Below are 25,017 nucleotides of genomic sequence, written 5' to 3' on the forward strand. Positions count from 1 at the left end.
CAATTGACGCAATGTTTCTCTTGAAACTTGATAGTAATGTCATTTTCTTAATTCCCACCAAATACACCTCTTTTTCTCCAATTTTAAAACCATAATTCCTCACAAATCCAATAACCATTTTCAATCAATTAGGTTAGGATTTTAAACTTGTTCATATGCTTTCAATCTCCCATTTTAACGAGCACATCTATTAATTTTTCAGCTCTTTCCTTCCTATTATTTTTTTTCTAGTATTTTTCTTAAAATTCAGTCAGATCAACAATGATACTCCTCTTCGGATAACCAACCCTCGTAGCTTTGAATAACTATATAACAAACACAAATCAAAATATTACTTAGTCATAAAAACAATGAGTCAATAATTACCATTTTAGGATTTTTATTATCTGAATAATGATTGAAAAATAATTTAAGAGCAATTAAAGAGAAAAAAATAAAAAATAAAATACCTTGATATCTTCTTTCACGCACCAATTTTTAACTAATATATCACAAATTTTTATTAATTTTTTAGCTCTCTCATTTTTAAGATTTTTTAGCGATCGTAATTAAATTTGACGATCTTATTCGAACTTTGAAACTCTGGTTGAAAGATAATTTATCAATAATTACTGTATATATCACAAGGAGTAATTTATCCTTTATTTTAGAGAGGGCATAATAGAGTTCACCCTAAAAAAAATGACAATTGAGCAAATAATCGTATGATGATTTTTTGATAACTCATCGGACAACGTTTGAGTAAGAATAAGAATTATTAAGAGTTTAAGACTAAGAATGAAATTCTCCTTTCACCATTAAACTTCCTTTTTTTTGTTGAAACAAAACAATTATGATAAAGTAGGAAAAAAAATAATTTTAACACAATAATTCTTATGAAAATATTGTTGTATAAGTCAACATAAAAGTAGTTGAAAATTGACACAAGGACCATAATTTTGTGATTCTTTGTTTTGTTTGCTTAATTTTTATTTATTTATCCATGTTTTATAAATAACATAGTGTTTTCAAAATGGTTTAGAATTATACCTTTTCGATAGAAACCAATTTTAGATTACAATAATCTAATAATAAGCATGTGACATAAGTGGGGTGTTATCGATTCGGTTTGGTTCGGTTTTAAATTAAAAATCAATCAAACCGAATCGAATCAAATCAAAAATAATTTAGTTCGGTCGATTTTTTGTTTTTAAATCTTAATTAATAGAAAATTAATGTCAGTAATATGATATTCAAAACAATTAATAAACTGAAATAACATTACATTACATTTAAATTTAATACAATTTCAACTCATTTCAATAACTAAACATAAAACAAACACATTTGCTAAGTCTAAAATTTTTATTTCAATGCATTACTAAACCACTTTTTCGATTTGGTTCAGTTTGGTTTGGTTTCTACTGAGTCAATCGAAAATCGAACCGAACCAATCAGTTTAATTTGAAAAAAAATAAAAAAAAACCAATTTTTTTTATTTTTTATTTGATTGTTGTAAATTTCGATTCAGTTTTATGGTAAATTTTAATTCGGTTCGATAACTTATGTCCCTAGACATAAGTCATAGATTTATTTATATTTTAGGAAAACATATATATATCTAAATAAAATTTTGATCTGTAACAAATTAATTTTTAACTTGTCAGATTTAGGAGATACTGTAAAAAACTATAAGATGTAAATAAATAGATACTTATATAGATCTAGAGTTATGTGTATATATAGGTTTTTTGAAAGGACTTTTATTGTAGGGTTAGAAATGTTTCATGGATTGCTAAGTTTTGCAAGCGTGCAATGTAACTAATCAATAACAAAAAAAAAATGGTCAAGTATAGCTGCTACTGCCCTACAACTATAAGGATATTATGTCTTGAAAATTACATAAGAAAAGGATAAATGAACAAAGGCATTTTTCCATAATAATTAACCCTCTCCGATACAATGAAATGATTGGTTGAAAAACTTTCACATATCACTCCACTACACCTAATAATCCAAGTTCTTAGCCACTTATATTTGAACGAAAATCATCACTTATCTTCAAACTTTGTCCACTTCAAATTAAATCTATGCCATAAGTCGTCTTTTGTAGGATTATATATTAATCATGTTCTTGAAATTTAAAAAAAAAAAGGATCACTAAATAAATTTAAAGTATGTAGACAAAGAAGGGAGACGCTTTTCAAATGTTGAATCTCTCTAAATATTCTTAATAATATAGAATTATATATATATATATCTTCAATTTTTGTATTTGTGTCCCAGAATATTTTGGCAGCTCCCTGGTGATAATGATGATATAGTGTAAAATTATTAAAAAATTGACGATTTATTTGTTATTTGTCTAAAAATTAATAGTATAACTAAAAAAAATAAATCAAATTAAATAAAAAAATATTATTTGTATGTTAAAATTGCCATTAAAATTAATTATCAATATATTTATGTATATATATATATATATATATATATATATGATTTAATTTATTTTTAATGTATATTTATATTTTAATATGTATTTTAAAATAGTAATTAATTTTGATATACATGTAATATAATTGAATTAAATAATATGAGTAATTTCAAAAAAATTTGCATGACTCTATAATTATTAGCATCTCCAATAGTAATATACAGAGATACTTTGCTTCCTTGTGAATACACAGAAGATGATTATTATGATGGGGTGAATCTCATATATATGAACTACTTTAGAATACTATTATTATTATTATTATATTGTAACCCACCTCGCTATATACTCATTATAATTAATTTGGATATCATCAATATATATATGTGTTGTGTGCATGGTGGTTATCTCTATTTGAATAAATATGAATTTTAGGAACATGATAATGACTTACATATATACACACGCGTACAATTGATCAATAGCTAATATCAAACCAAATACACAATAATTTCTTCACACTCCCACATACTACCTAATAATCATCCTGCTATTTATTCATGAAAACTCATCATCATGAGTTAGTATTGTTAGGAAATTTTATTTATTTTTTTATCTTAGGCTATTTTGTGAATATATATCAAAGTATAATCATATTAAGTATTTTATGTTTTGATTTATATAAGGTGGTTTTATTATTATTTTAAATAATAAAATGAATAAATCAATATTACTTATCGATATATAGTCTGTAATGAAAATAAAATTAATATTTTTTATTTTATTTGGATCTTTAAGATTGAATGAAAATAATTAATAGTCAAATATAAATAAAATTATATGATTTTTATTACCCAAAAAGAAAGAACTACAAGATGATTTTAGTTTCTAATATATTAAAATTATTTTACATTCGTTATCCATAAAAAAAATTGCTATTCAACTTCAGTAAAGATTCAATAGATTTTGGTTGAAAAAAAATATATATATATATATTAGAATTATGAACAAATCAATATAGTAATCAAATTAAAGAAGGAATCCAAATTAAGAATCAAAGTCATTTTTCAATCATGCTCATAAATAAAAATACATTATTTTTATATATCTTTTTAAATAATTTAACATAATCTTATAATTAAAGAATTTAAAATTTTGAACAAGTATAAGCTTTTTTTTTTTGGAATAGTAGTGTTAGATATATAAATAATTTTTAACCAAGTTTTTTTTATTAAGTAATCCCAAAAAATAGGGATATTATTTTTTCTTCTTCTCCACCTTCTACTTTCTTGGAGAGAATACAATAGTATATAGATATTAAGTATTATATTATATATGATAAGAAAGTTTAAGGTATTATAAAATTCTTTTATAAGTGTTAACCTCTCATGTGAAACAATTTTTTTGGGTATTAATTCATGGAAACTCATAACTACATACTATTAACATTCCTCACCTTTAGATGGGGTATGTCCTAACTTTATGTGGCACATCTAATAATGAAGTTCCAACAATTGTTCAAACTTTTTCCTCTAATAATTAAGTCGATGGTAATATTGTAGCTGGCGTTCTCTTGAATCACTAATTAAATTTCTTTCTTCGTTTTTATGGATTTAATTATAAATTTACTATCAATTCTAATAATTTATTTCTTCATTTGAAGTAACAGATTTAGTTCACAAAATTTAAAAGCTTTTATTTCATGATTTATTCACATTGAATGGATGTCCCGAAAAATAAATAGAGTTGTAAATTGAATGACTAGATATAATACTAAGAATAACTCTAATAATATTATTTAGTTTGAACCTTGTATTGATTTTCAACAAATCATCTGTTCGAATATAAAATAGAATTTATTTTTTTTTTCATGTTTAGACAAAAAAAAAAAAGAAGCAACAAGCAATATTTACTTAATTATCTACTTCTAATTTTCATAAAATTCTAATCAACCACTAATATATTTATATATAAATATATATGTGATTTAATTATTTTTAATGTATATTTAAATTTTAATATATATTTTATATTGATGACTAATTTTAATATACATATAACATAATCGATATAATTTTATATAATATTTATTGAGTTGGTTAAAATGGTACGTAAATTCATTTAAAAATAAAACAGATCGATGAATTTTCAAAAGAGAAAATTTTATGTTAAAAAGAAACAAATCCAATTCTTAAAATGAATTAATTGAATCTTTTATAATTTATATGAATGACAGAGACTGAAAATTAAAATTTACCACTAATATAAAATATACATTAAAATATAGCATATATCTTAAAAATAAATTAAAAAAATATATATTTATACATAAATATATCGTGATCATTAATTTTGATATACATATAATATTTTTAAAAATCTAAATGAATTTGTAGTAATCACTATTCCATAGACAGCAAAGGATTAATCTATTAACAACCTTTCACCACTTCATGAAACTATAAAATTACCCCATTTGTAAATTACTACTAAAAGGGAGAATTAGTAATAAGCAACATAAAATAATTAAAGGAGGGTGAAAGTTGAAACATTCTTGTGGTGGGTCCATTCACAAATTGACATTGAAGAAGGCCGCAAGAGAAAAAAAAAAAAAACAAATAATAAAAATAAAAATTTTAAATTTAAGACCCTTTTGTATATAAATAAATCTTATGCCAGCTTAGCTTCTTCACTCCATCACTTCACTTCACTTAACATCTTCTTTCTTCTTCTTCTTTTCTATCTTTCTCTTATTCTCAAATACACACTTCACAATCTATCACATATAAATTTTGAGTTCACAACTTTTGAACTTCTTTGTTCTTTTAATTTTATTTTATTTTCTATTTTATTTTATTTTATTTTTATCATCATATCATGGCTAGACCACAACAACGCTATAGGGGTGTTCGCCAGAGGCATTGGGGCTCTTGGGTCTCTGAAATTCGCCACCCTTTATTGTAATTCCACTTTTACCCTTCATCCCCTTAATTAATTAATTCATTATTTTATTAGTACTTCTAATAAATGTTATTAATCTTTCAAGTGTGTCCAGGGCGGAGTTACATTGTAGAAAAAGGATAATAATTCCATAATTTTAATTTAGTTTTTTTTTTATTTTACTTTAGTCTTATTTTATTGTATAAATATTTTTGATTTTCTTTTAATATTTTATCTAATTCTGCTCCTGAATGTATTACTTACTACATTGCTACCTCTGTTTCAAATTAGTTGTTAACTTAGATAAAATGCTACATTATTAGAAAATCAATAAAATTTTGATAAAGCATGTATAGTATTATGCAACTAATTAAATTAATTTGATTTTAATCATTTTACTAATTTTTTTTTTGGGGGCAATTTAGGAAGACAAGAATATGGCTAGGAACATTTGAAACAGCTGAGGATGCAGCAAGAGCATATGATGAAGCAGCTAGGTTAATGTGTGGACCAAAAGCAAGAACTAATTTCCCATTTAATCCAAATTTGTCACAATCATCATCATCTTCTTCTTCTTCTTCTAAGCTACTATCTCCTACTTTGACTGCAAAATTACATAAATGCCACTTGGCTTCCCTTGCCCTTCAAATGTCCAATAACAAGCAAAAAACATCACAACCCAACAAAGATCCTCAACCACCACCACCACCATCATCATCATCAACATCATCAAATAATAGATTCAATAATCAATTCCCAATTGGTGCTGGAACAATTGCATATGAGGAATTACACTGGCTAGAAGGGAATAATAATAATAATATTATTAATAATAATTGGGGTGGCATTATTGAAGGACATCAAGTTGAGGTTGCACAACAACAATTTCAGCCAGTTCTTGAAGATGATCACATTGAGCAAATGATACAAGAGTTGCTTGATTGTGGATCAATTGAACTTTGTTCAATTGGGTCTAATTAAATTAATTAGAGGATCTACTATATAATTACCTAGCTAGAACAATATAATATGTAGCATATATAAATGCAATGCAAATTAGTAATTACCACTTTTTTTTTTTGTGGGGTTGGAAGAGGGTGGTATTGATTGAATTCACCCCATGTTGTAATAAAAATGACATTATTATTATTGTAAGGTTTAGTATCATAGAAGAGTCACCATGAGTTTCAATCACTTCTCCAATTAGTGGACAACCATGTGGAACCTCCTAATTTAGCCAATCATGCCATAAACCCTAATCATGCATATGGTGGACTTTAATGTACACTTAATTATCAAAAGATTACAATTTTTTTAATAAAAATCTAAGTAAAATTAAAAAAATGTTTTTTTTTATTTATTGATAAAAAATATTTTTTTGGTTGTCTACGGTATCTCCAGTATGATAGGCCCCAGACTAATTCATTGCGAATCTAACTCCATTTAATGGTCTGCTGTTGGCAAAAAAAATTATTACATATACAAGACGAAATTTAAATATTATACACTTATTTAAACAGATGAATAAACCGACCACTTGACCAATCAAGTTGATTTGATATAAAATACTTAGTCAATTAATTTATCACTATTATTGAATGAAACATAAATTTTATTAAATAGTAGATAATTAATGAATTAATATATCATATAAAATAAACACAGCTACCTATCATAATTCAATACTCAAGGTTACAAAAACCTTATTGATGAATAATGTTTAGCTATTATTGTGAGATTTGTGTCCTTTTTTAATCTAAATTTCTAATATTTAAGCCATACTTCTAAAAACTCAACTAATTAATCCAATAATTCTAAATTTCTAACTCTTATATAAATAGAATATATATGAGTATCCTAATAAGAAGTTTTTCCATTTTGTGGGACCCACATGTTAATATAATGATCACACCAGCCAGCTTTTATTTGTTTATTAACATTACTGTACAAACAAACTTTTGGATTATATATCTAGAAAAGACAATAACAAAGAACACAAAGAAGAAAATGGGGCTAATGATGTTTTTTGTAGTCAAATTGATCTGATCTCACACAATTTTTGTACAAAGAAAAATATAGAAAAAGCATAGAAAGTGGATATTTCATATGAGAAACTTTAACCATTGAATTGCACTGGTAAGGTAAAAAGGCAAATAATTTCACACATGGTTTAGCACATTGTTGTCATAAAGCCACCAACTTTGGCAGTAGCAGGCGTGATGACAAGGGAGTACATTGAAATATATCAAGCAGCACTTTCAATTTTTGTTCACACTCTTCTTTATATATAGTCCAAACATTTAAAAAAAATCCAAAATTTTTTATTTAATTAATATAATTAACCATTGAAAATTATATTTTTATATCGAAATTCGTACAAATAATTTATAATTTTAGCTGAAAAAATTTATAACTTTTACTAAAGTTTGTAATAATTTTTTATTATTTTATTTATTGTCATATTTTGATTACTTTTATTCAAATTTTACTCAATTTAATATGGATAATTTTTTAGAATTAAATTTATAAAATAATTTTATACGTGTATCAAATTATATATCATTCACTACAAGAGACACGCCGAATAGCGGCGGTTTTTTTAGGGATTTGCGACGATTTTTAACCGCCACGAAACAAAATTTCAACGATTCTACAAGCATTACCTATTAGGGGGTGGAGATTTAATTTTGCGACGGTTCTAGAAAACCGCTGGCAGTTTTCCGCTGCAATTGTCCATTTCTCTTGTAGTGATAATTTTAATAAAAATAATTAAATAATTTTATGAGCATTAAAATTAAACTCTAATTTTTAGTTATTTAAATAACATATAATAGGAAAACAAAAGTCAATCCCTTTGGTGTTAGATCCAAGGAACGTGCACACAAATACTGCCAATTATGACCAAGTATTTCTAATTTGTAGGGATATTGATGAAAGCATTATACACTTTCTTTAACAATATAATATAAAACATTCCCTCATTCTCATTGTTTTCTAACACTGCTTTTTTTTTTTTTTTGCTTTTTCTTAGTTGGTAACACACACTATATTCTCTTTTGAAGTATCCTTCTATCCTTGATCCTTTGTTTTCTGTAAAAGCACATCTTTTTTGACCCACATTCTCATTTTTGCTCACTAACTACAAGACATATATCCATTCATAATCCACGTAGCCACTCCCTTTTTCTTTTCTTTTCTTTTATTTTTTTTAAATTTTTTTTCACACATGCTTTTCTTTATTGAAAATAACATAAAATTAGCCAAAATAAATGATATTTTATATTTTAATTAAGAATTTAGAATTCAATCCTAAAATTGAAAGCAATTGTCAGGAATATATATGTAAATTTAATTTTAATATTTTGTTAGTATAAAATGATTTTACACATATATCTAATCATGTAATTCTTAATTTTATCAGTAAAAATAACTATTTTTTATTAACCACATGAATAGTCATTCAAAAAAATAGTATAATTACACGATTATGTAAAATATTTTACACTATCAATCTATCAAAATCAGACTCTCTCTTTATTTATACATTTATTTATATATATATTATTCAAATAAGTTGTGATGCCTATAAATTTTATCTTAAATTATATATGTGATTGTAAGACTTTATTGATAGACAAAATCAGCTGGCATGTAAGATTGTCCTTATTTTTTATACACATTTTACCACCAAAGTGTGTGAACACATTTTCTTTGTCATCTTAATGTCCTTTGTTCTTGGGATTGTAGTAACAACGTGATGAATATTCAAGTAGTGTATGTGTATGTGAGCTTCATATATTCAACGAGAATCATCTCTTTTTCTTGAACCATATCTTTGGAAAGTCATTATTGTATTTTAAATTCTTTTGATTATTTCACAAAGTTGGAATAATGCATGATACTCATCAATTCAGTTAGTAGATAGATAGATACCAATCTTTCTACAATATCTACTAAGCATGTTATATATAATCTCTCTAACATATAAGAAAAATATATAGTAAAGGATTGAATATTGCATCACACTGTTTACTCTTTTGCAGACCATTTTTCTTCACAAATTGGATTTCCAAGTCTAAATTTCATAGGTTGCCTAGGTTTTAGAAACAGAACAAGAACAAAAATAAAATGTGTTTAGATGATTTAGAAATAAGTATAAGACAGTGTATTTTAAGATATAAAATAAAAAAGGCACATGAGTTTTTTTTTTTGTTACTTTATATTTATATAAAGTGAAAACTCAGGTGCAGTCGACTTTATGTGAAGTTGATAATTAAGAATCGTTAAATAATTTGACTGATTTGACTAAATTTTCATCTAACGTCTCTAAATTATCAACTTCAGGTGAAGTCGACTGCACCTGAGTTTTCACCTTTATATAATTATGTCATATTAGTCACAAAATTGGTTAGACTTGCAATCTTCATGATGCAAACAAGCACAAAGGACGTCTCTCACAATTTTAATAAAAATTATTAAAGAATAATATATATAATTTTCATGTACTTATAAAAAAAATTACAAAGACAAATAATCACATATTTGACACATCAGCAAAAATAATTTATTTTTAAATATATTATTTAAAAATTATTTAAACGTACAAATATAATTAAATAATCAAATAAAATTCTTTATACCAAACATAAAAATTAAACTTATATACAAGTTAAATAATAATAATAATAATAATAATAATAATAATAATAATAATAATAATAATAATAATAATAATAATAATAAAATATTGGTGACTTTGTTCTATTCACTTTGGAAATGTGATTGTTGTTCAGCTAGCAACTTTAATTATGTGCATGGGGAGTGTCCTGCATGCCTACAATCAACACCTTGTTTGTTTCCAACATTGAGGGACCCTTATGTCTTTTTTAGCATTGCAATCATACTTCAGTCATATTATATCATTTCCTCAAATCAAATGCTTACACAACAATAATATTAAGGATAACATAAAATAAATTTCAATGTTTATTATTTTTAATTACTAAGATTCTATTTTACCCATCTTGTCCAATTATATGTCAATATGAATGAAGCACCTACCAAAGAATATTAGCTAATAATGGAAGAAAATACGTTGCTTTGCTTGTAAGGTTAAAAATTAGTCAAAACAAATTAAAGAACCATGACAAGATTTTGATCTCAGAATAATATTCAAAAATTAAAATGCTTTTTTTTTTTTTGCATGAGAAATATATTTTAGGGGGTGAAAACAACTGCTGTTATAATCATAAAATCTGCTCCATCGTTTTCTATTACTATGTTGATTTAACTTTCTTAGTTTTAACAATAAAATAAAATAAAAATGAAAATTACTGAAAAGATAGGGTGCACAATGAATTCCACTATTGTATCCTCATGCTTAATGATTATTTAGCTATTTGGTAATTGATTTTGTCCCCCACCACCATTTAAAAGAACAAATTTGAGAAGCCTAATTAATGACATGGCAATGAGAACCCATATACACTCATATGAGTAGATGAATATTCTTCAATTGTATTTCTATTTTCTAGAAAGAATTGCCCAAAAAGGTTGTCATATTTCTGTCTTAATTAAGAAAAAATTGGATGCTAATGAATGGTTTAACAATTTATACCCTAATTAAGCAAAATTGAATGCTAATGATGATGTGCTGATTTGTTATAGTATGACGTGGATATGGTCATAACCAATAAAAGAAGACAACTTTTTAAAATATGATCTACTAGTAACTCATAAATTCTTATTTTAAATGATATTTTTTATTTGTTATTACAAATAAAACACTCATAACATTTTTTTTACGGTATTTTTTAACTCAATAGGTTAAAAATTAATCCGTTACGGATCTGAGTTTTATTTAAAGGTTTGTTGTTGGCGAATGAATTACTATATATACAAGACGAGTTTTAAACTCCAAATACTTACTTAAACGGACGAGTGAGTTAACTATCCGACCAACCCGAGTTGGTTACTCATAAAGCTTTACTAGCACTTAAAATTTCTCTTGAAAGGAGAAAAATGACATTAACTATTAACAGTAAAATTGAAGAAGGGACTAGGAAGTGTTAACCTTTAGGTGAACAAATTAAACTGTTGAGACACAGTTTTTGCAATGTTCCAAGCAAACAAATATAATGACATTGATGTTGGTTGAACACATTGAAGAAGATTCATTTATTTGGGGTCATATGAGCTTGATCCAGTTAAGACCAGGATTTGAATTTTGAATCAAATTCTCTGAATTTCATGCAAGCGCTTAGTGAGCGAGACATGCATAGAAATGGACACATGCCATGCATATGCTATTCATGTTTCTCTTTCTAACTATCCATTTCTTCACATGGGATTCCATGAACCCATGTTATCCAAATATGGAACTCCTATAAAATTCACATGGTTTATTGATGAATTGCATTCTTTCAGGTCTATTATCGAGTTAATACTCAATTTGACTCCTGAAATTTTAGGTCGGACTCAAATTGATTTCTAAAATTACAGTTGCTTCAAATTGGATTCCGAAATTTACAATAATAACTCATGTCAGCTCCTGAGTTAATTTCTGTAAATAGTGTATTGATTTTGTATGTTAACTTACTAAGATTTAGATTTCTTACTAGACCTCTTAGAAGTTTGATTGGCTCCCCAACATCCTCGCGAAAAGGTCAATAACAAGTTCAATTTAAAAATTTTGTAGCTGTGGAAGCAACAATCAAGTTTCTGGAATTCTAATAATAATCTTGATCACATGAAATCCGGACGAAAAATCCAATAATCTCAATAAGTTAGTATTCCAAATCAACACGTCGTTCATAAAAATCAGCTCAAGGGTTAATGTGAGTTACTATTGTAAATTTTGAGGTCCAATTTGTGTCAATTATAATTTTAAGAATCAATTTAAATCCGACATTAAATTTTAGGAGTCAAATTGAGTATTAACTCATCTATTATCACTTGATTGCAATATATAGGAAATATTATTATTATTTGGCTTCTCATCATATGTTACTCCTCATGCCCAATTCTCATAATAACGTTTTAAATTTATTATATCATGGCCATATTCGAATTAAAATGAAATTTGAAGTAGCCAAAGGTATCTATCAAAAGAGGACAAAACATTATATTTTCAGCCTCAAAAATTCAAAGTATTTGCAACCTTTGTTTTCTATGCATAAATAACACACATGGGATGTTATGGATACTTCCTTTTCAGTTCTCTTTGGTGATTCTATTGCATACCTAATTAAGTTTCAGATTTTGGCCTCTTCTTTTATCACACTATATTCATAGTGTATTGTTTCATTTTGATGTGGACTTGCAATAAATTATTAGTGGGGGTCAACCAACTAAAATTGAAAAGAACAAGAGAAGTATCTGCTGAATTTTGGAAAATTGACATTTGATATATCAGGTACATTGAATCACAAGGGTGTTGCTGTCACAACCTCTTTAATTCACATAAATCAAAACGGGACCAAATGTTGATATCTATGTATCTCAAGTTCTTAAAGTAGCTGAGTAGAACATATGTCTTGATCGAAATCTTTTATTAAATTGAATTACTTGTGTGTAGCATTGCCTTGCCTCTCATCACAAATGTTTTAGAATTCATCATTTTACCTTGCATATGTTCATTTTAATAATTGATGATGAAGATATCGAGCTAATCATGAGACAACTAAAAATATCTAACTTTTGCCCAAAGATAAAAGTTATGGCCTAAATAAGCACTCAATTCTTTTATAAGGGATTTAAAAAGGTCTAACAGATTTATACAAATTGTCTCTGCTGTCTATGGGTCATTTCACTCGGACACAGGTGATTCGACCCATATCCAACCCAACTTGCACAATAAGAAAGACCTTGTTAATTCCGTAGTTCATTCACTATTTCAAATAAAGTGGAATAATTCTCTAGATATTGGAGAAATAATTGTTGACTACTACAAATGATAAGACTCATAAATTAGTAATCACTTGTCTTTATAAATATTTCGTCGAATTTAAGTATTTCTTAATCTCAATTCACTTATATTTATTTAAAATTCTTGCTAACTTAATTTCATAATCTTTTGCAAGTATCTCCACTTATTTTTTTGAGGACGTCAGACAACTTTGTCTCTTAGGTAAACTAATTAGAACCTTCGTTCGAAAGAGTTTATACATCATATTTAGACTATATTACTTTGAGTTCAAGTATTTACTCAAAACACTAACAATGGTAAAATTAATAAAAACAAACGCATCAAAAGTTCATGTAAATTTTTCATATGAGATAATCCGCTATCAATGGTACATAAATATACAAATAGCAATAATATCATTTCACTTGGAAGAATGATCAATATTTGAAGCATATTAGCCTAGTTACCAAATTCTTCTACTTATTTTAAACAAGTTAAGAGATCCAAACTAAACATCCAAAGACTTAACCAGCAAGAATAAAAGGAGAAACAGTTTAGTCGTGTTTAAATTTGTGAAAAAAAAGAACGCAATACACTGTATATAATTTTCAAATAAAATCATCATTTTTTTTGTAAAAATATTTTAGAAAACAAAATTTGAAGATGCAAATGTGGTTGAACAGATTATATTCATGTGCATGTATGCTTTCTACATAGTAAACAAACTAACTAAATCTTTATTTGGTGGAAACTCAAGTGGAGTCGACTTCACGTGAAGTTGATAGTTGAGAGTCGTTAGATAATTTGACTAAATTTTCATCTAACGAATCTCAACTATCAACTTCACGTAAAATGGACTGCACTTGAGTTTTCACTTATTTATTTGATCGTAGTGCTTAGTCCAAACCTTCCTATTTTAATTTCTTTTTTAGTTTTTTAATGCTAGGCCACATTTATTTTTGGTCCACTACTGGGCTACTAAATCGTTTCAACAAACCAGAAGCCCATAAATTTTTTTTCAGAATAGGCCGAAAGCATCAAATTGGGCCTAGTCATTCCTCAAAGGCCCAATTCCTCTACAAATACCTTCATCTAGGGTTTTAATTCCTAATGTATATATATTCATTAGTTGCCTCCATAACCACAAACCCTAGAAACAAATCTAGCGGAGGAGGAGGAAGAAGGAGAAGATGGTGAAGTTCTTGAAACCCAACAAAGCGGTTATTGTTTTGCAAGGCCGTTACGCCGGTCGGAAAGCCGTCATCATACGCGCCTTCGACGACGGCACGCGCGACCGTCCCTACGGCCACTGCCTTGTCGCCGGGATCAAGAAGTATCCTTCGAAGGTTGTGAAGAGAGACTCCGCCAAGAAGACGGCGAAGAAGTCGCGCGTGAAGGCGTTCGTTAAGATGGTTAACTACCAGCACGTGATGCCCACGCGCTACACTCTCGACGTGGATTTGAAGGATGCCGTTACTGCTGAGTCGCTTCAGTCGAAGGACAAGAAGGTTGCGGCGCTTAAAGAGACAAAGAAGAGGCTCGAGGAGAGGTTCAAAACCGGTAAAAACCGTTGGTTCTTCACCAAGCTTAGGTTCTGAGGGATTCGCTTAAACGGTGTCGTTTTATCTTTTTCTTTTTTGAAGTTTTAATTTTGATGCTTTTTTATATCCGGATCTGTTTGGATTTCTAAAGGTTCATTTCGAGATTATGTTAATCAAACACTGCGTTTTATCAAAGTTCTAGATTCTATTAGTTAGTTGTGGTTGTTGAATCTAATTTGCTGGAGGTATTTAATTTACTGAAAATTTTGTTTAGATTAATTTTGAATTCTAGGGGTTTTAGGCTTTGGTTTGATATGGCATTGGATTTGTTATGAAAATGAGGTCATGAGGATGATAAATTTTGTAGTTAATAGCTGCAAAATCACGAAAATTTTTAAAGTTTGATCAGCGTGTATTTGAACGCTATTTGGATATAGATAGAAATATAAATAGATTGTGAAGACAAAGGAATGAAAATTGGGTTGAAATTTTTCAATATTTGAAAAATTTTATCACTAGAATTGAAGTTGTATTGGATCGAAATACCACTTTATATTCATATAACAAAAAGTCAAGCCATTTATAAGAGAGTTATTATTGAACTGTTTATATTTAAATTAACTTGAAAGTTTTAACATATGACTATTGGAGACAGACAAGATAATAGGTACAGGGAGAAAAGATTCAAGGATGGATCTTGTAATTTTATGAAGATAAAAGAGGCTATAATGTAGTGTTTCTATTCTGTTTGGTTAAATTTAAAATTTCCCAATCAAATGTTAATTAACGAGACACTTGGAATAAATATTATCATTCTTGGTTAATAATAATTTATTTCCATATTTACAAAACTTTGTACATAACTCCATATTTACAAAACTTTGTACATAAAACATATATAATTTATATTTATATTTATTAAAATTTACACATATAAATTAATAAAATTTATTTGTTAAAGATAATTTAATATTTTTATAAATCGGATCATATTTGTAAATTTATCATTTTTTCCGTAAGCTCGATCTGCATGTTTATACCAAATAATAAATAAATAATATGTATGTTGTATTCATGTTCTATGTCAATTAATAATTAGTTGTTGTTTTTTTTTATTAAAGATAACAGATTCGAATTCGCAACCTCTTAATTAAGTATGGGGAGATTAGGCTATTTGAGCTATTACTCATTGGCAATTAATAATTAATTGTTGTTAGTACAAAATTTTAACGTTTTATCATCACATAAAATTCTACACAAAAAAAATTTATGAAATACAAGTGTATGTATGTAAGTATTTGATAATTTATTAATTAATTTATTTATTTTTTATCATTTATTCTTTACTCTTTTCTCCCTTGATAATTTATTATTTTTCTTTGAGCATTTTCTTTCTTTTCTTTAAGTATTTGCTTTTTAATTTCAATTTTACTCTTTTATTTATTAAAAGTTTTCATTTATTTTACTTATTTTCTTTTATTGTAATTCTTTACATTATTTGTTATGGTTTAATATCTTTGAGTATTTTTATACACTTTTTTAACATAAATACTAAGTAATTCTTGGATCGAATCTATTCTTTTTCAAAACAATCATATCTATTACCAGAATTAAGATATTGATACAAGCCTAATTTAATACATTGTTAATGTTATCAAAAATCAAATAAAACAATTATATTTTTTTATTTTTGTTATTTAACTAAAATTAATTTAATAATATTTTAAGAGTAGATATATTTATTATATTTTATATTTTGTGATATATCTAAAAATAAAAAGTACAAATATTAAATTCAATCCGATAAATTTAGTAGAATCAAAATCAAATTTTAGATATATTCAATTGGATTTGATCCACTACCACCCTTTACTTAAAAATACATCTCTAGTGTTGAGTCAATAAATGAATTTGACTTGATCCTCTTACCTAGGAACTAACCTCCTATTCCTATAGATCCGTTACAATTACAAAGATAGTTAGAAAAATTTTTGTAGTTAATTTTAATCCTTTACCTGCTAGTTATATCTGTTTAATTATCATGAAAATAATAATACTATTTTCATTTTTTAGTTGATAATCATTCCATATTACATTGTATACATGTTAATAAAAATGACATTATTATTATTATTATTATTATTATTATTATTATTATTATTATTATTATAAATTTAATTTGAATATAAAAAGATAGAAAAGAAAAAATTAAATTTGGAATAATAATCAAAGTTCTGAATATCAGATTATACATAGTTTAACCGGAATAATCGTTTTATAATAAAATAATAAATAAATATACTAAGATTAACAAAAATTAACTATATTTAATTAAGATTAACAAAATTTTTAAACATAATTTTAACAAGTTCAGCACAAATGCACAATGATTAACAAAAGAGAAAAGGCATTGAATGAACACTGGCAATTCTCCAATTGCTTAATAACCACCTTTCCTTTCCAACAGCTTCAAAGTCATCTCTAGTTCATCCCACAATAATATATTAATTAGAAATTATCAAACGACATTTAAAATGGTCCGGTTTAATTCTCTAGCTCATCCCCTTAAATTTTTTTTTTAATTTTGTTATAAAGTAAGGTAACTAACCCATTGACAAAGTTGAATTGGATTGAAATACCACCTTATATTCGCACTCAAAAATTTGTTATTTATGTTCATTCATATAACAAAAAAGTCAAGCCATTTATAAAATAGTTTATTATTTAACTGTTTATATTTAAATCAACTTAAAAGGTTTAACTAACATTCATAAGAAGAAATAAAAGATAATAGGTACAAAGAGAAAAGATTCAAAAAGGATATCTTCTAATTTTATAAAGATAAAAGATAATAGGCTTATATAGTTTTTCTATTCTAATTGAATAAATTTAAAAATTCTCAATCAAACATTAATCAAGGAGACACTTGAAAACTATAGCTTCAGATTGCAATCCAATATTGACTTGATCCTCTCTTATAGGAACTAACCTCCTATAGATGTGTTACAAATTAAAGAGTTAGAGAAATTTTAGCAGTTAAATTTAATCTTTTACTAGCTAGTTGTATCTGTATCAAAGTTTAATTTCTAATATTCCCATTTTTTATTTGATAATACCATTCAACATTGTATTGCATAATTGTATGAAAAATTAGTAGAAAAAAGAGTGACAATGAAACTATGTAAAATTATAAAAATAAAGTAAATCAATCATGTTTATTTGAACTAAAAAACCTATTATAGTTATTTATTATTTAACTATCTATAAATACATACATATATAAAATTTATCCATAAAAAGCACAAACTATATAATTATAATTATAATAATGGTAATTAATTAATTGTATTTAGCGTCATAATTTCTCACTTATTTAAAGAATGAACTTTTCAAAATACATTACCAAAAGAAATTAACATACTTAAAATGACGCCAAAATTTTGGTTACACATACACAAAAGGAAAATTTTTTTTCTATTTGCAATAGTTAATAAAAAAATAAAAAATTAATTAAGCACATTAAGCAGGTGAGAAAGATAAAAGTAACAAACTTAATCTCATAGAATATCTTATATTATTATTATTATTATTATTATTATTATTATTATTATTATTATTATTATTATTATTTATTATTATTATTATTATTATCTAGAATTTGATCTATAACGAATTTAATTTGAATATGAAAAGATAGGAAAGATTAATTAAATTAAAAAATTTATTTTATAAATATCAAATTGAAAAAAATTGAATAAACCTTTATAGGCTTGGCAAAGGACCAGGTCCAATATTTCAATTAGAAGGAAAAATTAAACTTGGAATAATAATCCATCCCCCTACAAAATCTGCGTTTTCTGTTACAAAATAAAGTGTTAAGTTGCAAAGTCTTAAGTTACTTCAGTGTACTACAAACACTGTGTGAATCAAAATCACACTTTGTGAGGTAAAATAATGATTTATTTTCTCTTTTAATTCTTGGCTATACATTGATGCTATAACAATAAAATACAGGATCATCACTGAAGGTGCAATTGGAGGATTTTAGCCATGGAAAGTCTTGAAGAAATCAAATCGGAGAACGTAGATCTTGTTAGTATTCATTATATCTTATTTCTCATATTTTTTTTTTTGTTTCAATGTATTTATTTCTGCCTATGAATTATGTTCTTGTTTGGTGAAAAATTATAATTCCTCGTTAATCCTTATGTATAATGCTTTGAATCATTGGATTTATTTTTTTATTTTTTATATATGTTAACATTCTATGTCATTAAATCAATATGAAATTTTTGGCATTTTTTTAATCATGTATAGTTGCTAAAAACATTCACATCTCAACTATGTTATAAAGCTTTAGATTTTTATATTTTAAATATGAAACTTTGCCAATTTAATTGTGATAGTATCTACTTGCTTGTGTTCTAGGCACAACTACCATTGGAAGAAGTGTTTGAAAAATTGAAATGCACAAAGGAAGGATTGACAAGTGATGATGCCAAGAATCGATTGGAACTTTTCGGTCCCAACAAGTTGGAAGAAAAGAAGGCAAAGAAATTAAAATCTTAAATCTTAGTAATGTTTTATAAAATTTAATCTTTTAATGAATTAGACATTATCTTACATTGATTAAAATTTCAATTATAGGAAAGCAAATTGCTGAAATTCTTGGGCTTTATGTGGAATCCTTTGTCATGGGTTATGGAAGCTGCTGCAGTAATGGCAATTGCAGTGGCCAATGGAGGGGTAATTACAATATTGCCCCTTAAAATACCTAATATTTCACTAGTTACTTAACTTTTGTTCTTTTTTATTAATTAATTATTATTTTTTAAATCATTCCTTAACAGGGGAAACCACCAGATTGGCCAGATTTTGTTGGAATAATAGTTCTGCTTCTTATCAACTCCACCATTAGCTTCATAGAAGAAAATAATGCAGGTAATGCTGCTGCAGCACTAATGGCAGGTCTTGCTCCAAAAGCCAAGGTATAATGTAAACTTCTACAAAATCCAATATCTTGTTCTTTTTATTATCCATGTATATAAGGTAGCGTTTGTTTTGAGGTATTGAGACAGAGATTGGAAACTGAATTTCAGTATCATATTTGTTAGTTCAGAGATTGGTACTAAAATTTCTATCTCTGTTCTTCAAATTTTAGTATTTTCAGTACTTCCAAAAAGTATAGACATAGGGAATTGAAATTTTTAGAGACGGAAACCGAAACTTTAATAACATTTTATACTTAAAATATCCTCATTTCAATTAATTAATTCCGATTTTACCCTTTGTACAAATTACATTAGATTTTCATTCTTATTTCAATTTCTGTCTCCCACTTTACACCAAACAGAATACTGAGATTTATTTCAATCTCTGACTTTCAGTCTCTGTTTCTCTACCAAACGCTACCTAAAAGTAAGAATTCATATTTATGTCAAATTCACAGTAAAGTACGATTTAGCATTTTATATGTCTATAATAACACGAAAACGTTAGATGACTAGCAAAATTTATTATTTTTAACTCACACTTTTAAACATTGAAGGCTGACGAATAGCTAAAAACAATAAATTCTGCTGACCTCTAAAGTTCTTCTAATAACATTATTCTAATACCAGACATATATGTATAAAATATAGTTATTATTTTTTATTCTAACAGTTTTGAGATGGTGTGAATTTGATTGTAAGGTTTTAAGAGATGGAAAATGGAATGAGGAGGAAGCAGCTATATTAGTCCCTGGAGACATCATAAGCATAAAATTAGGAGACATAATTCCAGCAGATGCTCGTCTCTTAGAAGGGGATCCACTGAAGATTGATCAATCAGCACTGACTGGTGAATCATTGCCTGTAACAAAGAATCCAGGTGCTGAAGTCTACTCTGGGTCCACAGTAAAACAGGGAGAGATTGAAGCCATTGTCATTGCCACTGGAGTCCACACCTTCTTTGGTAAGGCTGCTCATTTGGTAGACAGCACTAACCAAGTTGGCCACTTCCAAAAGGTACTATTCTATCAAAATCTTATCTCAATTTTGAACATTAATCTTCATTTGGTTTTTTTACAGTATGATTTATTCTTGTACTTTTTTTCGGGAGTTTCGTCTGCATTCTATTTCAGCAGTTCAATCTGCATTTGTTTTAGCAGTTCTATCTACATTCTTATTACACTCCACGCGTCTTCTTTTTTTATTGCGCCATACGCGCCTCTAAAGATCAATCTTATTGCGCTCTACGCGTTTTTTTTTTTCTTTGCTAAAGATATTTGACATGACTTGTTTAGGTGTTAACAGCGATTGGAAACTTCTGCATTTGTTCAATTGCGTTGGGAATGCTAGTAGAGATTATTGTTATGTATCCAATTCAACATAGACCATATAGGAGTGGAATTGACAATCTCTTGGTGCTTCTCATTGGTGGCATTCCCATTGCCATGCCAACAGTGTTGTCAGTTACAATGGCTATTGGTTCCCATAGGTTGTCTGAACAAGGTGCCATCACTAAGAGGATGACAGCCATTGAAGAAATGGCCGGAATGGATGTTCTATGCAGTGACAAGACTGGCACCTTAACACTCAACAAGCTCACTGTCGACAAAAATTTGATCGAGGTTCGTCTTATTCAATATAATATTCTTCGTACTCACTCGTATTCTGTATCGACGTATCATTCATCTTCTTTGTATTACAGACTTTTGCAAAAGATGTGGACAAAGACACTGTACTTTTGCTTGGAGCTAGAGCATCAAGGGTAGAGAACCAAGATGCTATTGATGCTTGCATTGTTGGAATGTTAGGTGATCCAAAAGAGGTTCGTTACATAGCTTCCTTCTATTAAGTTCTTCTGGCAGTCTCTATAGTTTTACTAAATTTATAATATTCTAAATTTTGCAATTAAGTCTTGATGTACCAAAATATTTCTTTCTAAAAAACTCAGATGCAGTCGACTTCATGTGAAGTTGATAGCCGAGAGTCGTTAGATAGTTTAACTGATTTGACTAAATTTTCATCCAACAGTTCTCAACTATCGTCTCAACATCTATGTTTATTGTCTATAACCATATATGAAACTTTATACACAAACATTCCAAGCTTATAACTATGTATGCAACTTTCTCTTGCTCCTTATAGGCGAGAGATGGCATTACAGAGGTGCATTTCTTGCCCTTCAATCCAGTGGACAAGCGCACGGCCATAACATACATCGATGCCGACGGTAACTGGCACCGAGTAAGCAAAGGTGCGCCGGAGCAGGTAATTTTAAATTTTTCATTTATATTATTAGTTTCAATAATGTATAATTATAATGTATACTGTATAGCTCACATTGCATTTTGGTTTCAGATTATATCTCTTTGTAATCTAAGGGGAGATGTGAAGAACAAAGCTCATTCCATCATTGATGGTTTTGCTGACAGAGGCCTCCGTTCACTTGCTATTGCTAGACAAGTAAGTTCCGAAATTTACACTTTTTTTTTAATAAAAAAAAAATTATGATTAGTTATTAAAAAAATTATCTTTTCTCAGGAAGTGCCAGAGAAGACCAAAGAGAGTGCAGGAGGCCCATGGCAATTCGTAGGCCTCCTGCCTCTCTTTGATCCGCCTAGGCATGACAGTGCGGATACCATCCACACGGCTCTTCAACTCGGAGTCAATGTCAAGATGATCACAGGTGATCAGCTAGCTATTGGCAAGGAGACGGCTCGCCGCCTCGGCATGGGAAGTAATATGTACCCTTCTTCCTCCCTCCTTGGCAATGACCAGGATGGTACCTTTGGTGGAATTCCGGTTGATGATCTTATCGAGCAAGCCGACGGCTTTGCCGGTGTCTTCCCAGGTAAGATGACGGTGACAGCTAAGATGTTAATACGTATTATGTTAAACAGTTTAGTCAAATATCATTAAAAGGAAAAAAAGAATTTCAAGATTCAATTTATTTTTTGAAATCTTAACCAACATTACTTAGAGTGCAAGTTAATTACTAATGTTGTGTGTAGAGCATAAATATGAAATTGTGAGGAGACTCCAAGAAAGGAAGCACATATGTGGAATGACCGGAGACGGTGTCAACGATGCACCAGCACTTAAGAAGGCAGACATCGGAATTGCAGTGGCGGATGCGACCGACGCGGCGCAAAGCGCGTCGGACATAGTCTTGACAGAGCCTGGTTTAAGCGTGATTGTAAGCGCAGTCTTGACAAGCCGGTCTATTTTCCAGAGGATGAAGAACTACACAATCTATGCTGTTTCCATAACAATTCGAATTGTCTTGGGATTCATGCTTCTTGCTCTTATTTGGAAGTTTGATTTCTCACCCTTCATGGTTTTGGTCATTGCCATACTCAATGATGGAACTATCATGACCATTTCCAAGGATAGGGTGAAACCATCTCCTACTCCAGATTCATGGAAGCTAAATGAGATTTTCACAACCGGCATTGTTCTTGGAACCTACCTCGCCATCACCACAGTCTTCTTCTTTTGGGCTATTTATGCAACCGATTTCGTCTCGGTAAGAAAAGAATTATTTAAGGGTGCGTGTGGTTGGAGGAATTATAAATAATTCCTTGGAATTTTAAGATGGGAATATCATATTCTTATGTTTGGTTCAAAGTTTGAAAAACTATTTTTAAACAAGTTTGATTCCAGGGAATCAAAATACCATTATTTCAATTCCCACCTTCCCCTTGAGTATCTTTGATTCCCATGGGAATAGAATCTTTATAACAAAGTAATACTTGAACCACACACACCCTAAGAGAAATGTTAGGTGACTGATAATTTTTTAGTTTACTTGCAACACAAGAAACTGATTGAAAAAGCAACATTTCCAGAACCATTTCGGCGTAAAATCGATCCGAGGTAGCGAAACAGAGCTCACATCAGCTGTTTATCTTCAAGTGAGTATTATAAGTCAGGCTCTCATCTTTGTTACCAGATCAAGGAGCTGGTCTTATGTTGAAAGGCCTGGCTTGTTGCTTCTCACAGCATTTATCATAGCACAATTGGTAAGTTGTAACAAAAAAAAACACTATTTTGTTTTGCTAATATTTTCTCCTTCAAAGGAGTTTCAAATTAATCATATTTTCTAATATATATTTTTTCATGTTAGGTTGCAACATTGTTGGCTGTGTATGCAAACCTTGGCTTTGCAAAAATCAAAGGAATTGGATGGGGTTGGGCTGGTGTCATTTGGCTCTACAGTCTCATTATTTATATCCCATTGGATATTCTTAAATTCATTATCCGTTATTCCTTAAGTGGCAAGGCATGGAACAATATTACTGAAAATAGGGTATGTAAGGTTAACATTTAAAGTGTTATATGAATTCTGAATTTGCATATATCTAATTTTATACATGCTAACCTTTTTTTGGTTGGTGTATGGTGTAGGTTGCTTTCTCATCAAAGAAAGGTTATGGAAAGGAAGAGCGCGAAGCGCAATGGGCTCGTGAAGAACGCACCAGACATAACCTAAATCCACCTGAAGCCGCAGATATATTGAACACAGGAAATGATTATAGGGAATTGACTGAAATCGCAGAGCAGGCTAAAAAACGTGCCGAAATTGCAAGGTATATTATTTGTTAAAAGATAACGTAGATATTCTTTAGGTGTCCTTTTTCTGTATTCGGATGCTTGTGCACTCGACTGCCTTTTTTTTTATCTAGATAATGTTATTTATATTTTTTTGAATGTCTTGATATACAAAAATTGGTATGAATAACATTTTTGTATTATGAAATGCTTGCTTTTGTTATAAGTCTTGTTTAAAGCTGAACCATGTTATTGTTTTGTAGATTAAGGGAGCTTCACACATTGAAGGGGCATGTTGAGTCTGTTGTGAGGCTCAAGGGACTTGACATTGAGACAATGAATCAAAATTACACTGTTTGAGTAAATATAGCAATTTCTACTAGGAAATATTATTAGTTATTAGTAGAATCTTAGGAAAAGATTGGTAGTGTTCATCTTTGTTGTCCTTTTTCCTTTACTATGTTAACTAGTCCTCATTTTTTTGGAGGGGGCTTTGAAATAATCCAACAGTTTTGAGATTGTGCAAGACAATCCAAGGTTGGGTGCAGCTACCTAATGAATTTGATATGTTTTTTTTATTATTATTATATATACATTAAATATTTTTGGACACCATATTGATTTAGCTTTTATTTTTTAGTTTCTTATTTTGGGTCTGCATTGTCCTAAGTGGTAGTG

At 28.3% G+C, this 25,017-nt stretch overlaps 3 protein-coding genes across 3 annotated transcripts; all 3 read left to right on the forward strand.

Annotated features, from left to right (window-relative positions):
- The first annotated feature begins 5,119 nt into the window (after nucleotides 1-5,119).
- Nucleotides 5,120-6,644, forward strand: LOC130951604 (ethylene-responsive transcription factor ERF003-like). Its single transcript, XM_057880299.1, has 2 exons — nucleotides 5,120-5,373; nucleotides 5,779-6,644. The coding sequence occupies exons 1-2, from the start codon at nucleotides 5,291-5,293 to the stop codon at nucleotides 6,332-6,334; spliced, it is 639 nt and encodes a 212-aa protein (XP_057736282.1). The 5' UTR covers nucleotides 5,120-5,290; the 3' UTR covers nucleotides 6,335-6,644.
- A 7,740-nt stretch (nucleotides 6,645-14,384) lies between these two features.
- On the forward strand, nucleotides 14,385-15,011 carry LOC130947670 (60S ribosomal protein L27). The gene has a single exon (XM_057876372.1). It carries the CDS (start codon nucleotides 14,450-14,452, stop codon nucleotides 14,855-14,857), a length of 408 nt encoding a protein of 135 aa, XP_057732355.1. The 5' UTR covers nucleotides 14,385-14,449; the 3' UTR covers nucleotides 14,858-15,011.
- A 3,839-nt stretch (nucleotides 15,012-18,850) lies between these two features.
- Nucleotides 18,851-24,699, forward strand: LOC130948483 (plasma membrane ATPase-like). Its single transcript, XM_057877229.1, has 15 exons — nucleotides 18,851-18,892; nucleotides 19,229-19,348; nucleotides 19,448-19,546; nucleotides 19,651-19,788; nucleotides 20,494-20,808; nucleotides 21,087-21,413; nucleotides 21,494-21,613; nucleotides 21,934-22,056; nucleotides 22,147-22,255; nucleotides 22,334-22,639; nucleotides 22,800-23,314; nucleotides 23,637-23,810; nucleotides 23,915-24,097; nucleotides 24,196-24,377; nucleotides 24,603-24,699. The coding sequence occupies exons 1-15, from the start codon at nucleotides 18,851-18,853 to the stop codon at nucleotides 24,697-24,699; spliced, it is 2,850 nt and encodes a 949-aa protein (XP_057733212.1).
- Nucleotides 24,700-25,017: the final 318 nt, after the last annotated feature.

This window comes from Arachis stenosperma, chromosome 9 (assembly GCF_014773155.1).
Source record: "Arachis stenosperma cultivar V10309 chromosome 9, arast.V10309.gnm1.PFL2, whole genome shotgun sequence".
Lineage (NCBI taxonomy): Eukaryota > Viridiplantae > Streptophyta > Magnoliopsida > Fabales > Fabaceae > Arachis > Arachis stenosperma.

What these genes read in the sequence shown, in the direction of transcription:
- LOC130951604 (XM_057880299.1), top strand. Translation starts at nt 5,291, where the DNA reads ATGGCTAGACCACAACAACGCTATAGGGGTGTTCGCCAGAGGCATTGG. An exon ending in GAAATTCGCCACCCTTTATT is followed by an intron (nt 5,374 to 5,778) that starts GTAATTCCACTT and finishes GGGGCAATTTAG; the next exon opens with GAAGACAAGAATATGGCTAG.
- LOC130947670 (XM_057876372.1), top strand. Translation starts at nt 14,450, where the DNA reads ATGGTGAAGTTCTTGAAACCCAACAAAGCGGTTATTGTTTTGCAAGGC.
- LOC130948483 (XM_057877229.1), top strand. Translation starts at nt 18,851, where the DNA reads ATGGAAAGTCTTGAAGAAATCAAATCGGAGAACGTAGATCTT. An exon ending in TTGCAGTGGCCAATGGAGGG is followed by an intron (nt 19,547 to 19,650) that starts GTAATTACAATA and finishes ATTCCTTAACAG; the next exon opens with GGGAAACCACCAGATTGGCC. An exon ending in AAGTTGGCCACTTCCAAAAG is followed by an intron (nt 20,809 to 21,086) that starts GTACTATTCTAT and finishes TGACTTGTTTAG; the next exon opens with GTGTTAACAGCGATTGGAAA.